At 42.3% G+C, this 15,702-nt stretch overlaps 1 protein-coding gene across 1 annotated transcript; it reads right to left on the minus strand.

The window, feature by feature from the left end:
• Nucleotides 1-1,473: 1,473 nt before the first annotated feature.
• Nucleotides 1,474-14,194, minus strand: MAL2 (mal, T cell differentiation protein 2). The gene is made up of 4 exons (XM_032999674.2): nucleotides 13,975-14,194; nucleotides 11,506-11,676; nucleotides 6,355-6,513; nucleotides 1,474-3,399 (listed from the first exon to the last, which is right to left on the minus strand). Exons 1-4 carry the CDS (start codon nucleotides 14,107-14,109, stop codon nucleotides 3,328-3,330), a joined length of 537 nt encoding a protein of 178 aa, XP_032855565.2. The 5' UTR covers nucleotides 14,110-14,194; the 3' UTR covers nucleotides 1,474-3,327.
• Nucleotides 14,195-15,702: the final 1,508 nt, after the last annotated feature.

Here is a 15,702-nt window from a genome sequence, read left to right on the forward strand (position 1 = left end):
ATCAATAATCACTTTGGGTTAATTCCAGGCATTCAGTGAGACAGAAGCGGAGTCAGGACTTCTGTGAAACGCTTGTGCATACTTTTTGAGCAAGTTCTAACAAAGTTTTAGATTTCTAAAATGTGCACTTTCATTTCTCTTCAGAAATAAGCAACAAACTCTTACTTCTCTCTGCACCCTTTGAAGGAAAGTCTCCTCTAAGAGAGCTTATTTACCAGCAGCTACTACACAGTGGTACCCAAAATACCATGAAATACTTTCTAAGACTAGGGACCTGCATGGGATCTTATTCCTGCACTGCAGCTTCACATCAAAGAGAGATGTTTGATGAAAACACCATTTGGTATCTGTGGTCTCATTCCTTTCACCTTAAATTCATGGAGTTAAATTACCTCCCTATGTCCTCCCCTATTCCTTCCATTCTTCCAAGAGGTCTAAGCTTGTGTTCTCCAAGGTCATAGGCTCGGGGGAATTTTTGTATGGGGAAGAGTGAGATTTATTAGAACCAGCTTGCATATATCACCTATAATACCTATCACAAGGATTATGTGTTGTTCCCATATCGCTATTTGCATACAGACATCCCAGCATGCACATACCATTTCTGAGTCACACCTATCTTTTTAGCTCCCAGTATGAAATAATACAGAATGAACTACCAGGGGTTTTTTTTGTTGTTTTTTTGTTTGTTTGTTTGTTTGTTTGTTTGTTTGTTTTGTTTTTGCAAGAATGTAACTGCTTGCTCTGGTATGTCCTTCCTTAGATCTTCCTCAAAGTGCAGAAAAAATCCTTTCATACCAACAGAAAATTTCAATTCTTTTACTCGTTTTTAGCTATGAAAGCTGTTCTTCGTTACTGTAGTTTTTACCTTTATCTCTTCTCTGCCCTTTGTTTGTCTTTGGTACTTAAGAGGGAAAGTTCAGCCTTTCCTCACTATACAAACAGTTTCCATGCTACGCTAATCACACTCTGCTATCTCAACTCCTACAAGTAGCTTAACAGACTTGAATAACACACACCAATCATGATCTTTACATCTTGGGTTTGAACTCAGAGGTTAAATGCAAATGCCAGCTAAACTCGGACAGCTTTTTAATTGACACCATGGGTGGGATTCATACTCTGTAGGTTTAAATAGGCAAAAAGTTAAGATGTTTCCCCATCATGCCAGCTGGCTGCAGAGACTGCAACTGTGGCACACAGCCTGTGGTGTGCAGTGCACATCCAGGTTGCAGGACGAAGGAGAAGTCACACCAAAGGTCAGGGTCCATTTACAGTATTGTAGCTGACTTTACTCTTCTCACTAATACTGAGGCTGTGTCATGTGGCAAGCTGCTGTACAAAACTTGCACCAATGTAAATGTGCCTTCTCAAGAAATCTTAGCCCTAAGTTTATATGCATAGCGTCAGCTCAGTCAAATTGCAAGACAGTTTTTTGATACTTTCCAAAGACAGAATTAAGAACCAGGCTACTGCCATAAATATAAGTAACTTTAATGCTGCCTAGCATAAGTCTGGTACATACTTTCATCCATATACTCCAGTGTAAATGTATTTTATACAATATGAAGTATTTTTAAAAGTATACGGCTCTAGATAAAATGTTCACAAAACAAGTTTCAATGCAAGTAGAGAATTAGAAAAAAAAAAAATAAAATCAGCCAGAGTACAAAATCTTTGGAAGATAAAAATTTCAGAAAACAAGATATATGAAAACATCCCATTGCAGCAATTCAGGACGACCAAATGGTTCCAGTAGTCAGAAGGGCTGCCACTCACTGCTATGTCATCCATAAGAACCTGTCCTGGGCCAGTAGGGACTGCAGGGCACTACTGAGGGTGTCTGGCTCTCAGAGATCCTTGTACCTGACAAGTTTGATAAACTAACCTTCATAGCAGACACCCTTGTTGGCTCAAGGAGAATGAGTAGGCCTGGGAATGAAGAAAGTCCTGTCTTCCCTTACCCAACCACTACTGGTCTCTGTAGAATATTCAGGTGCACTAGCAAGATGTGGTGAGCAAGCTCTTTTACGAATGACAGGTAGCCTTTATTCTCCCAGGTTACCAATTTGGCACTATTCACAAGAGCAAAAATTATTTACTAGTATTATAAAAAAAAAAAGTTTCACCATCTGCAAAATGGCATGAGTGTTAGGGAGCAGAATGCAATGCTATTGTTTAGCTTTGTTAAATTAATTTTCTGTATATAATATTGCATGTCATTATACAACAGGGATATTCAAGAGAAGCTCAATTAAACTCCGTGCCAAAAGCAAACTCCATAGTGGGTGGACTGCTTTGCATTCCACTGCTTTCAGTAAGATGTTGCATAGGCATCTGTCCAAATAAAAACACCTTTACAACACTGCAGATTTAGAATGCAGCAAATAATACACTGCAAGAATTGAGGTCAGACATTATTCACCATTTGGTAACATTCCATTCAAATGATATTGACTCACATAAGTAACAAATGCAGCACTTGAAGTAACAAAACAAAGCTGTACTCCAACAAAGTAAAACAGTGCAAATATTCCTGTTAAACAAAAATATACCATGTATATACACACACAACATAAATGCACTGTTTTGTTTTGTAGTATAAATAGATCTGATTAAACTAAATTCCTAAAACTAATGAACTACTGACTGACAGTCCCAAGCAGTTTCCATCTACTAAGGAATACAGTAAGCTTTAAGGATCAGATGACCATAGCTGGATATGGCTATAAAAGAGTATCAAAAGATTTCACGGGATGGATATTTAAAATATTTTCTTTGTACATCGAAGTTAATAATATATATACTAAGTTGGTATCACAAAGTCAGCTTGGGATCTGATCATATGAGGAGCAGCACACAGAAAACCCATGACTCCACAAGGACCCTCAAGGCTCTACCTGCATGGAATGCACTGTAACGCTGCAAAACACTGAAGGCTCAATCACAGGATTTAACAAGGAGGGAGCTTTTTAGCTGCCTATGCAGTTAACATGTTGGTTTAGTTTCCATTTTCTTCCTCTTCTGATTTAGCACTAGAATTCTGTTATCTGCTAATGACACATCTGTTTATCCCTGAACTCTGTAATACCATACAATGAGTATGCTTCTAAAGAGTACACAATAAAAGTAAAAATTAGAAAGGGAAGAGATGGAAACTTGTTTTCTGTTAAGGAAATTCTGATTAGGGGTTATTTGCATTTCAGTACTTTAAAACTGATTTTAAGCAAAAAAAAGTCTTCTTGGAATTAGATTACAGTAAAACAGACAAGTAGCACTTGATTTGATCTGAAGTGGAATACTCAGGCATTAACTTTTCTTCAACTGCTATAGCCTCCATCTCCTTAATGCCAACGCTGTGCTGCAACCATAACAAACAGCTGTTGCAAAGGCAAAAATCTAAAGAAGCAGGGGAAAAAAAGAAGAAAAAAGAAAAAAGTGAATCACACATTATATTGTTCTGCATTTTGTTTCTATTCTAAATTAATACAGGAACACAAATAATTTAAAAGTCATCTTCCCCAACCAAAATGCCTAAGGTAAAGATAGGTTGGGGATCCTCTGAAGTTCTCATGAACCTCTCTGTTGTAACTTCATGTTATTGCTTTTAACTGACTTGCTTGCTTCAGAAGACTTTTTGAAATAGAATATGAAACAGAATGTCTGCATGAGTTATGGTACAAAGTAATCATGTGTATGTATGCTGTGTGTTTCAGTTTTCTCTTATCTAGACTGATCAAATATTAATCTCAGATTTGTTTCCAGTTGATGCCTTTACCAGCAAACAACTAAGATGGCATCCCTCTAAACAGCAGAACTCATTTTACTTGCAGAAATAGAGAAACAGCTTCAAATCTGGCCTCCTTGACCAGATAACCAACCATTAGAACACCTTCCTGAGAAATGCCGGGAAGTTACTATTGCTGAAGAACTGAACTGAACAGATTTGAACTGAAGTCATGCCACAGCAAACTTGAATATATAATGTAAACCAGAAGGAAGAAATGAGAAACTGAATTGCTGAAAAAAACCTTCTCATCTTGTCCAGTGCTAATGATGGATTCTGTCTCTTAGAACATATGAATTCAATCATGTCATAACAACCTAACACTTGCCTTCCATATACATGCTAATTTGACAAAGTTTTGAACGTATGCTAGAACTACTGTAGAACTACCACCCATATAAAATGAATATACCTATTTTTAATCACAGTATACAAAAGTAATTTTAAAAGGCAAAATGTTAGCAACTTTTTTTTTTTTTTCATTGTACATCACAGGACTGTTTTAATGAAACGTTTCAAAGGATTACAATTCTTGTGTTCTGTATATCCTGACTTTCTAATTATATACTTTTGGAAAAAAAATGCAAAGACACTAAATACTACAGTTACCTGATTCACCATTTCCCAGCTTCTCTTAATTAAAAATACTGAGGCAAGTTACAAAAGTCTCCTCCTCCCTTATCTTGACAGGGATTTGAGGGGCTTGAATAACTGAATTCTCCCTTGGAAAAACAGTAAGGAAGGGGGAAGGGGGCTCCTGGAGTTCCCAGTACCATGCTGTCAGATAAAATGACTGAAGTGACCATATATTCAGTGGGATCTGAACACATTGAACAGGGATTGAAGAGTTACACTTAAGGGTAGAATTTGAGATACTTGCTTAGTATAAAGCCCTTAGTTCAGGCACAGCTATGAGACACCACTTCTGTCCTTGTGGTATTGTTCTGGTTTCAGCAGAAATAAAGTTAATTTTCTTCCTAGTAGCTGGTGTAGTGCTGTGTTTTAGATTTAGGATGAGAATAATGTTGATAACACACTGATGTTTCAGTTGGTGCTGAGCAGCATTTATACTGTCAAGGACTTACCAGCTACTCATGCTGCCCTGCCAGCAGAGGCTGGGGGCACACAATAAGCTGAGAGGAGACAGAGCCTGGGCAGCTGACTCCAACGAGCCAAAGGAGTATTCCATACCATGACATCATGCCCAGTATATAAACTGGGGGCAGCTGGCTGAGGGCACGGGGGAGGAGTGAGGCAGTGGCTGTGCGGTGCTTAGTTGCCAGCCAGGGTTAAACCACAACGGCCATATGGCCATGCAGGGATCAGATGTGCTCGAGTGGGCTACTGGCAAGTGGGTAATGGTGAGGTACTCTGGACTTGGGAGACTGACATACCCACCTTGCCCCTTCAGAGACTGGCTTGCCAAAGCAAGAGGCCTTTCCTTTTTATTGTCCTCTTGCTGAGAGAATGTGAACCTTACACCTTATGTTCATCATGCCCAGAGCAGCTGTGGCTGCCCCCTCCCTGGAAGGGTTCAAGGCCAGGTTGGACGGGGCTTTGAGCAACCTGGTCTGGTGGAAGGTGTCCCTGCTCATGGCAGGGGGGCTGGAACTAGATCATCTTTATGGCCCCTTCCAACCCAAACAATCCTCTGATTCTATGATATGTTTTTATCTTAAGATAAACTGAAGGCATTTACTGTGCAAAATTTACGGTGTGTTTAGTTTTAAGGACAACAGATACCTACAGAGGGTTTTAGAAGCTTTATAAATATATACAGTTCCTTGAGGTATGCAAGACCCTCTGAATGGTACAAAAAAAATAAAAGCAGTAGTTTTAGTTCTTCAAATTAAGCCAACTGGCACACCTCTACTCCTCCTTCAGGAGTCCAGCCAGAGAGAAAGCTAGAGCCTGGTATATTTTCTGACTCAGCTACACACACCCACATCACCAGATACAGTGATTTGGTGATGATGCAACTACAGTGAGAAATGTGCAGTCTGAGCTTGGGCTGTCAACAAAAGCACTCTAATCCTTGCCATAAGAGACAGCATGGCTCTTACAAATACCTTTTATGACTGATGTACTAAGTACATTTCTGGAGCTTCACAAGGAGCTAGTCCAAGGCTTTTTTGTCATGGACTCAACCCAGGACACATGTTCAGGACTATCTAAATGGTATAAAAAAGCAAATGGAAGTTTTGAACACTGACATGAAATTCACACCTGATGCTCTGATGAAGGCTCACTTCTCATCTTTTCATTCTATTCTAATAACCAACATTGCTTTCACAAAATATCTCCTCTAAAAATTACAAGCTGTAGTGATCATATATTTAAAACATAGCAAAGAGTAGCAACTGAGCACCTATCACATTAGCATTAGCTCACTCCAATATTTTTTGCACGTCACTATTAGACAAGATTTGCTGTTCTCAAAGACAATCCTTTCTCTCACAGCTCCCCTTTCTATTCCAGCTTGCTGTTAAGTTCCCAAGTTGAATGGTTGGCTACAAGAGCTTGCAACAAATTTCTGTTCCCCAGCTACAAATATATGAAACACATACCGAGGCTGCTATGCTTATGTTATATTCATGATCAGCTAGAATCTTCTCTTGTGTGGTGGAATTGAATTTGCGGGGAAAGTGATGCAGAGACGTAGTTGCTGCTTGCAGTAGAAAAGCTCCAAAGTAAAAGACAAAAGTAGCCCCATGGAAAAGAAAATCCTGAAAAGCAAATAACAGAATCAGTCTGGGCTGCAATACATACCTAATTCCTCTAGTCTCAGTACAAATGAAACCCAACACTGAAACATGAAATGAGCACTGATAACAATAAATTTAGATAATCAGGGTTAAATCTGACTGAGAGCTTAATCTGGACATGTTTTCACAACTGTGTGCAATCATAAGCAACTCACTGTCATAATTAGTGATAAAGGACAACTCTCCCTCTTCCCAAACCCTACATTCTTTCAAATTAATAGCCACGTGCTCATCTATATGTACATATGCTGAATTTTCAGATCACTTTAAAGCTACTACAGCTTACGGAACCCACCCTTCATAGAGCTTAGATAAAAAAGGGGCACACAGGCCAACTTTATCACAATTTAAGCGGTAACAATACAAGCTTGCAGTCCCCCAAATCCCTTCTCAGCTATAACCCAAGTTCCAGAAGTCCCCCTCCACGCTTAAATTTTGCTTCTGTAAATGCCCTGACACACCTCAGCCTTGACACAGCTGAAGTTTACTTCCTGATACAGAGTCCAACTGAGGCATTTTCTCAGCTCTGTCTTGGTTCTATCCAAAACAAAGTAATCTGGAAGTACTACATGATACTGTAGAATAAAATGCCTGAGAGAACAGGAGTTAGGATTTACTTTAAATATGCTTCTCCCCTGGCCTTCTCTAGGTGATTCCCTCTTCTGCGGTAAATGCTAGCTAAACACAAGGTTTAAACATCTCACTTTAATTTCTGGATTCTATTACAGGGGCACAGGAAAAAGCAGCTCTGGTGCCTAAATCTCTTTGCAGGATGTATTTCAGTGTTCCACACAGCAAGATCCAAGACATGATCCAGTATAGTTTTAAAATGTCTAAAATATTTTTCCAACATCTCCTTCTGTTGTTGAGTCTGCAAAGCAGATGTCTGCACTGCACTCAGTTCCTGAGTCATAGCACAACATACGCTTTGTGCCTACACCTGTGCAGGTCTGCAAAAGCCATAGGCACAAGTTTTAAAACTGTACACCTGTATGCTTTTTTGACGATATCCACGTTATATAGTCTATCTCCAGCACTAATTAATTCTTTATGCAATTTTAATTAATTTGAGTGCAGTGGACTACCAGTATGCCAAGAGTGAGAAGCCAGGGTACATGTGTGAGTCCATCACAACAGCAGACAGCACGCATATGCACCAGAAATTACTATGCAACAGCCTTACCTACTGACTGATACCAAAGTGAGAACGTGCTGTATTTCCCTGTTTAGAGAATTGTTTCTTTGTAGATCTGAGATTTGCTTTTTATTGAAAGACTTTTCTTTTCAAATTCCTCAGTTGTTCCACACTTGATAGCAGCTAAAGCTACTTACATCACACCTTAGACAGTTCTGATAAGTTACAATATAAGCTGTTACTACAGCTTCCAATTCCACTTAGATCATGTAATAATTTTCTCTTAATTAAGAATCACTTGATCATTTGAGGTTAGGTCATAGAGTGTACTGCTTTTCTTAATGACTGCTAATTACTGGGAATACAAGTTTTGGCAAAACAGCTCCAGTAATTTCCAACTTCTGGTTTTCTACCCTACCTGTGTTTTTTTTTTTTCTTTCGTTTTTTAAAAACAATTACTTCCTCTTCAAGTATCACCAGGAAGGCTCCACTGACACAACAGAACTGAGCAGCTAAGGGGGCAGAGGGCGACCTAGCTGGACAGCCTTTATGTGCTAGGCTTGCCAGATGTCAAGCTTTGGGCATAAGAGACATTCCCTCAGTCTCCAACTCTTCTGTAACATGGATAGCTCATAATAAAAAAATAGTAGGGACCTACTCCAGCATGAGACCATGGAGCTGCAGCTGGGGGAGGTACTTCTTCCCACCAGACACTGTTGTGGCTTCTCCCACTCACTTGAGCTGGCAGACAGACTCGCCCATCTTTCATGCTACTGCCTACACGCACCATGCCAGGCTGGGTGCGGGCGTGTGTTCACTGCGTGACAAATACTGGACCCCAGATCATGGCCTGACAGACCCATTTCATAGCGCAGGATTCCAGCAACTTGAAAGGTCTGCGTAAACCCATGGGTAATCAAGGACATCCATTATTCTTGGGCTGCTAAAAACCTAACATGCAACTATGTCAGTGTTACCAGCCCTAAACTGTTGGCACCGTTGCTCGTAAAGGAGCACAAATAGCTCCATGAGAAAGACAGTGCTGACTGCATACAGGAGAGGTATTTTCAGAAGACAAACTCGTTCACTTCCTTCATTCTCCTGCCAAACCCTCTAATTTCCTTCTCCTAGCAGCAATTACAGTGAAGCTATGTAGCATCGGTAAGGTTTCACGTTTGTATGGATATGGTTTCTGTAACCAAAAGCCCCAAGATCTCAGGAGGGAGGGTTTTTAGTAATTGTTAGCATGGCACCTAACTCTCCCTTGCCTCCACACTTGTATAATCATTGAAACCTCATACAAAGTGTATGTAAAACACTACCAGATCTGCATGATATGTTAGTTCACATCTAATTTTGTAAATGAGTGTGTTGTGAGTCAGGCTGTAAAGGACAGTATTTGTCATACCATCTGGTTTAATACAGTGATGTAAAGAGAGCTATACCTCCATAAGGTCCATATTTTTTCCCCATATTTTCACTCTTTTTAAGTATTAGTATCAATGGAGCTACTTATGACATAAGGTGTTACTAAATGCAGGGCTGTCAGAATCCCACACTATTTTTCAAACTTACATTTAAACTCCTGGAGTCTTAAACCACGTTTGTTCATGAATCTCTACATGAAGCTATAGTACTCCAATATAATTAAGTCATGACTCTTCCTATTTTTGACCTAATCTAATGACCTGTAGCTTCTGAGTTCTACTGTAAATTTAAATTATGAAATAGCAAAACCCACGTATTTGTCTAAATACATGCCAACCTACACCAAACAGGTATACCGTTTTATTTTATGGTAATAAAAGTAGTTTCAGTGTTTCTAGTAATTATTTATTTGCAACAGAAGATAAAAAACTCCTTGTGATGTGCTGCTAAAGCATTTAGTGCCAACAAGTTACAGAACATCTGAGTACCTGAAAATAGTGGTCAAGTGATCTACCTAGTGTTATTTTTGTTGACAGCTGGAAGGGGCTGGATTTCAGCTACCATGTTAGAGATAAAATGATTCAATCTGCATTTATTTATGATGTTGACTTAGTTATCATGGCTTTTTAGATTAAGTTAGAGTCCCACATATGCAGGTTTTACACAAGTCATGTAGCTACTTCCTGCCACAGAAAGTTTTTCAGTAATTTATCATATAGAAGCAGACAAAATTAACAGTACAACAAATCACTGCCAGCATCGAGTAGCCAATGTGTAAGACACACAATCATTATAAGATGAACATCTGTATAGCATTTTCAATCTACAAAAGGCTATGCCCTCACCCAGCAACTCTTAAATAGATGCATGATTGTAAATTGGCAAACAGTTTCAATGAAACCCAGGACACTATTAATTTACTTAAGTTATGCACATGCTCAAGGGCTTTGTTGCATCATAACTTGTGAGGATGTCGCAGCATAAATCCCTGCAAAGGTCTCTGTAATTCTAACTCATTATTAGCCTAATTACTGCCTGTATTGTGCTGGAAAGCTGACACTGTATGTATGCGTACTCACTATCAAAGTGCTTAAGTTTTTTTTCAAAGAATCCAGTCTGTTACCACTGATGGGCTTTGAAGTTATCAGATAGAGCCCCAAACTCATGAAGGTCTATGATTTGCTTTAAGGGACTGTCCATGAATAACTTGAACAGATAAATAACCACAGATGTTGATACAGAAGCACACAATTCCAGCTATGATCAAGAAAAGTGGCAATAGGAAAACTAAGCTGCATGGGAGGAAGGTGAAAGTGATCAGTAGTTACAAACAGCCATACTTTAATATTTTAGAAGTTCTGGTCCTTTTGGAAGATTTTTTTGGAAATTGCCGTTCTGGTCATAGTTTTGCCACCTCTTATTATTCACTTCCAGTAACATAAGAAAGAGTGATACCATCTTGTGCTCAGCTACTTGAGCACTAAAATCTCAAAGTATAAAACAGTTAATGACAACAAAGGAGTACATAAATTAGCAGGCAATAACCTGAGGTACCATGTGGTTGGTAAAAACTGGAGCCAACAGCTTCCTTTTTTTAATAGGAAGGTACAGTCTGTGAGAACCACTGGCACAAGCCATAACAATCTGTTACAGCAAGAATCGAGTCTTGCCTTCACAATGAAAAAAAGCTGAGCAGAGTATGATACTGGTAGTCTCACCAGGCTTTCTCTAAGAAAGATAAATGTTAAGTCTCCTGAGAAGATGCTAAACTATATCATACTGCAGGTTATGCTGTCTTTGACTACCTAAGGTCTAACAACCACTCATCAGTGTTGCCCTAGCTTTAAGGAATTACCCCAAAAGTCAGCAGAAGACTGGAGAAGACTTCCTGGGTGCTTTAGTCCAGTCAGTGCTATCTCTGACAACCTCTTCACACCATGTTCACAAATGTATCACTTCCTTTACAATACCAGATGTATCCTTCTATCCCCTCATTATTCACAGGGTGTTACTTCTCTAATAGTCAGAAAATATTTTCCAATTTCCAGTCCACAATTACTTCTGGACATTTAAACCCATTTGTTGTCATGCCTTGTTAAACTAGTCCTCTTCCTGCTGCTCATGCACTCCATGTGCTCATAGAGGACAAGTACACTCCTTCAATCAGTTTCAAAAGATGGGTTCTTTCACCCTCCGTCATAAAACAGGTCCTGTATTTCCTCCATCATCTTTGTAGCCCTACCCTTTTTCCAGTTTTGAATTCCTCTGTTTTGAGAAACTTCCCACTAAAACAGAAGGACAAGCATTAAGACTTATGATAAGTACTTCTCATGAAATGATTTTCAGTGTATAAAACAAATGGACTCCTTAAATAAAGAAAAAAATCTTACTGTCTGGTTCCAGTTGACAGCAATTCTATTTGCATAACCGAAGAGGAACACACACAGGAACACAATGGACAGGAACCATGCAGTCACCGCTACAAACATGACCCATCCCTGCAGCAGTGGCAGTGGAACTCGGGTAGAAGCTACCAAAATCCAGACTATCGTTCCAAACAGCTGCAAGGAAAGGAATACAGATGATGAACTGGGAGATAACTTTTATTCAGTCCTTTCTGCCTAAGAACTAATATCACACATCAACACGTCCTCAGATTACTTTTAGGAACCAAGAGGAAACACTTCAAAAGTACTCAGGAAGCCCAAGTGCCAATCTCAGAAACGATAGGCACTAAGTGCCAGTAAGATGAAGCCACTCTGAAATTCTTAAAAGCTCTTAAAATAGTCTTGAAAATGGGATTTACAAACCCAGGTGACTTATGTGCTGCTGCTGAAAATTTTACCCTTACCTGCATTTTGAGGGAAATGCAAGAAATGTGTTCACACACACACACACGTACAAATCTCTCTCTATATACTAAAGTCAGCATGATGAGGACGTACATCAGATTTGGATTCAATCTCATACTGTTTAGTTTTGTAGTCCTAATCAAATAAGATACAGAAAACAGATGAAACTGCATCCAGTTTTTCAATGCCTTTGTAATAAAAAGCTGAAAGAAAACACATTAAGCAAGAAAGTGAAAGAAAAAACTAGAATACAGAATAAGGTGAGTTGTAAATTATGTTGCAATGACTAGAAAAATTACAGCTTTCCAGAATTATTATAACCTGGGGAAGAATTCAGCACCACCAATTTCCTTTTCAGCATACCGTTTGCAGCAAATGAGTGGTGGGATGCTGTGCTACGATGGGCCGATGGAGAATTTACGTACTCTAAGGCTTGCCTGGCTTAATCAACTCTTGGCCTAAGGAAGGGTACCATTTCTCCATGCAACTCCTGTCTCTTTATAAAAAAGGATAACTGGAGAAAATCATTTATTAGAGAAAAATTTAACTTCATAATCCAACCTGCTATGTAGTGACAGCTACAATCAATTTCCAACCAAGTTACTACTTTCCCATTTAAATTGTACAGATTTACAACTACAAAGTCAGAGGTTACATTTTCAGATTCAGAGAGCTTTCTTTTGAATCAAGGTTGGATGAGAGATACCTTTCAAAAGGTGCCTGTTATAAAATGAGTTGGTTCCTCTCTCGTGTTACATTGCAACAGCTTATATGTAAATATGTATTGCTAGACTCAGTTCAAAGCTCCCAAGGGTTTATGTATTAGACTTCAGGTTGTTCTCTAGGGTTCCCTTTTTGGCTGCTGTGACGAATCAAACTTTTTATAGTTTCACAAGACTGCAGGTGCAAGTCTGTTACTCAGAGACCAGATATTGATGGGCAGTGAGGAACCAGAAGGGATAGCAGAAAGTGTCTGTTAAACCAAGAGCAGATACATGAAATGTCAGTATTTTGAATGTGCAACCCCATAGACTTTAAAAATAAATTTAGAAATCAACCGTAGAAACTGCTCATCTCAGCGCCCACTGTTGTGCCATTTACCTCATACTACACCTGTCAACCTCAGCTCGGCTGTCAGATGTGTAATAGGTTGGCCAACCTAATTAACCTTTTGTCCCTACTGAGTCAGGGCCTGATTTAGTGCCCGGACTTGTGCTCTGAGCTCTTTGCTCGGGTGCAGTTTTACAGCTTGGAGGGTGGGATCCATCCCACAGACTGGAACCCAGGAAGTATTCTGCTCTAACCCCCCCCCAAAAAAAAAAAAATTAATAAAATCAGATGAGTTTTGTCAAGGTGTGTTGTTGTGTTTGTTTTGCTTTGGTTTTTTTCCCTCCTACTAATTAGCTCTGCAGACTCTCATATTCAGCCTTAGTGGTATACTCTGTGTACACCAGTGAGGTTTTACGTGCACATAAGATTAAACATACTTGCAGGTGTCTGCACAGGACCAGTAACACGCACAACAGAGAAAGAAGAGTGCGGCTCTTCCCGGTGGGGTTTCGGGTCTGAGATTCCGCGCGGCCCAAAGTCCTCGGCAGCTTCGGCAACCCCCGTGAGACCCACCCCCGCGGGGCTGCAGGTGCCGCCGGGCCAGGGCAGGGGGACGCGCCGCCATCGCCGCCCGGCCCGGGGTGAGCAAACACGCCGGGCAGGGCCGGAGGGAGCGGGGACGGGTCCCGCGTCCCATCCCGGACCCCGGCCCCGGGGCTCCCTCCTGCCGCAGCCTCAACCGCCCGCACCTCTCCCCCTCACAAAATGGCAGGTGAGGAGCAGGGCGACGCGAGGCTGCTGCTCGGCGGTGTGTCCCGTGTCCCGTCCCCCCTCCCCGGGAGCCACCGCCTAGGCGGGAAGGAGACGGGCGCTGGGCAGCGGGGCACCGAGGAGAGGGAAAAGCGCGGGAAGAGCGGCGGCCGCCCGCCCGCCCGCCCGCCCACCCCCCGCACTCACGATCTCCAGAAAGATGACGGCTCCCGAGTAGGTGCGCAGGATCTCCAGGCCGGAGGGCAAAGTGACCCGGGGGGGCGGGAAGTAGGCGGCGGGGTTGGGAGGCGGCGGCATGGACGAGGCTCCCCTGGGCAACATGTTGCTGCGGCGGCAGCTGCCGAGCGCGGTGGGGACGGGCCGAGCCGCGGCCAGATGGGCGAGGAGGAGGAGGAGGAGGAGGAGGAGGAGGAGGAGGAGGAGGAGGAGGAGGAGGAGGAGGAGGAGGAGGGAGCAGGTGCGGGCGAGCCCGTCTCCACCGCCGCGGCCACCTCCCTCCTGCCCGCCCCAGCGCCCGGCCCGCCCCGCCGCGCCCGGGCCTGGGCGGGCGGCCCCGGGGGGCCGGGGGGGCGGAGCTGCGCCGCTCCGCCGCGCCCGGCCGGGGCGCCCTGCGCGGAGGCCGCGGCGGGGGCCGGGGCCGGGGCCGGGGCCGGGGCCGGGGCAGGTTCTCGGGGCTGGGCGCTGTGCCCGGTGTCGGGGCCGGGCTGGAGGGCGCTGCGCCCCGGGCCGGGCCTTGCGGCTGCCCCGGGGAGCCGTGCCCCGGCCGGCCGGGGGCTTTCGGCTTCCCCGGGAGCGTCGGCACTGGAGCGCAGCGCTCCTCATTCACAAGTCCTGAGTCAGATGCCGGCAGGCTTAGGGCGATATTTCCTAACGCCAGTTTGCAAAAGGTTGGGTTTTACCTTCTGGTTACAGATATTTGAAGCTTCCAAACAAAGGAGGTTTCACCTTCTTTTTTTTTTTTTTTTTTTTTTTTCTAAGGAACCTACTAGGTTACCCATTAAAAATACCAAAAACAGTTCACGTATGTCTTCTTTTCGTTCAATCTGACTCAACCTTGTGTTACAACTACTTAAAAGTAACAGAAAATGTTTGTTTGGTGTAAAAGTTGGGAGTAGGTGAGGGTCTGGAAAAGTTGGGAGTAGGTGAGGTACCAGTTCATCAGGCCACTTGCAATGCTTTTTTCTCATGCTTCTTTGTGTAAACATCTTCACTAGATGAAGGTTGTGGCATCATCTGGCATTTTTGTTATTTCTCCTTCTGTGGCTTAGGATGGGGCATCCTATCGCTGAGATGACTAAACACTGTTTCATCCAGCGTTATCCCATGCAGTGTTTCTGGGTGTTTATCCCCAACGTACACAGCTGCAATTTTAAAGTTTACATTTTAAGAAGTTTTCATGAAGTGTGTGCATCTGCTCTGGAGGTTGAATCAGCTCAGGAATTAACGTTGTATTCCTTTATTTTTACATGCGTGATGTTTCTCAGTTGTGCTTTTGTGATGACAAGAAATGCCACAGCCTTCCCTGCTTCCCCAACCCAGCTCAGCCAGGAATTCCCCATCTCGTCTTCCCCATCCCAATCCATGCTCTAGGTGGAGAGCAGTTGGCTCCTCTAAATGCAACTCACCTGTTCTTCCAGCATACTTAGTACATAAGTAGGTTTGGGACGCTTCTAAAATGCAGTAATAGCCACTTAGCTTTGAAATCACAGCTTCTAAAGGAGGAAGAAGCAACAGTTTGTATTCTTTCTAGTGTTCTCTTTTTGTCCCTATATTCCTAAGGATGCCTCTTGCACTCTTCAGAAGTAGGAGATGGGGGATTGAATCCTCATTAGGCTAAGGAAGGCACTGAGCTTGGCCTCCCCTCTTTTCTGAGTGCTTTACCCCATTGGTTATCAGACGATATAGTATTCATCC

The sequence above is a fragment of the Tyto alba genome, unplaced genomic scaffold (assembly GCF_018691265.1).
Source record: "Tyto alba isolate M040663 unplaced genomic scaffold, T.alba_DEE_v4.0 Super-Scaffold_9, whole genome shotgun sequence".
Taxonomy (NCBI): Eukaryota; Metazoa; Chordata; class Aves; order Strigiformes; family Tytonidae; genus Tyto; species Tyto alba.

What these genes read in the sequence shown, in the direction of transcription:
- MAL2 (XM_032999674.2), bottom strand. Translation starts at nt 14,109, where the DNA reads ATGTTGCCCAGGGGAGCCTCGTCCATGCCGCCGCCTCCCAACCCCGCC. An exon ending in CCGTCATCTTTCTGGAGATC is followed by an intron (nt 11,677 to 13,974) that starts GTGAGTGCGGGG and finishes CTTTCCTTGCAG; the next exon opens with CTGTTTGGAACGATAGTCTG. An exon ending in ACATAAGCATAGCAGCCTCG is followed by an intron (nt 3,400 to 6,354) that starts GTATGTGTTTCA and finishes CTGCTTCTTTAG; the next exon opens with ATTTTTGCCTTTGCAACAGC.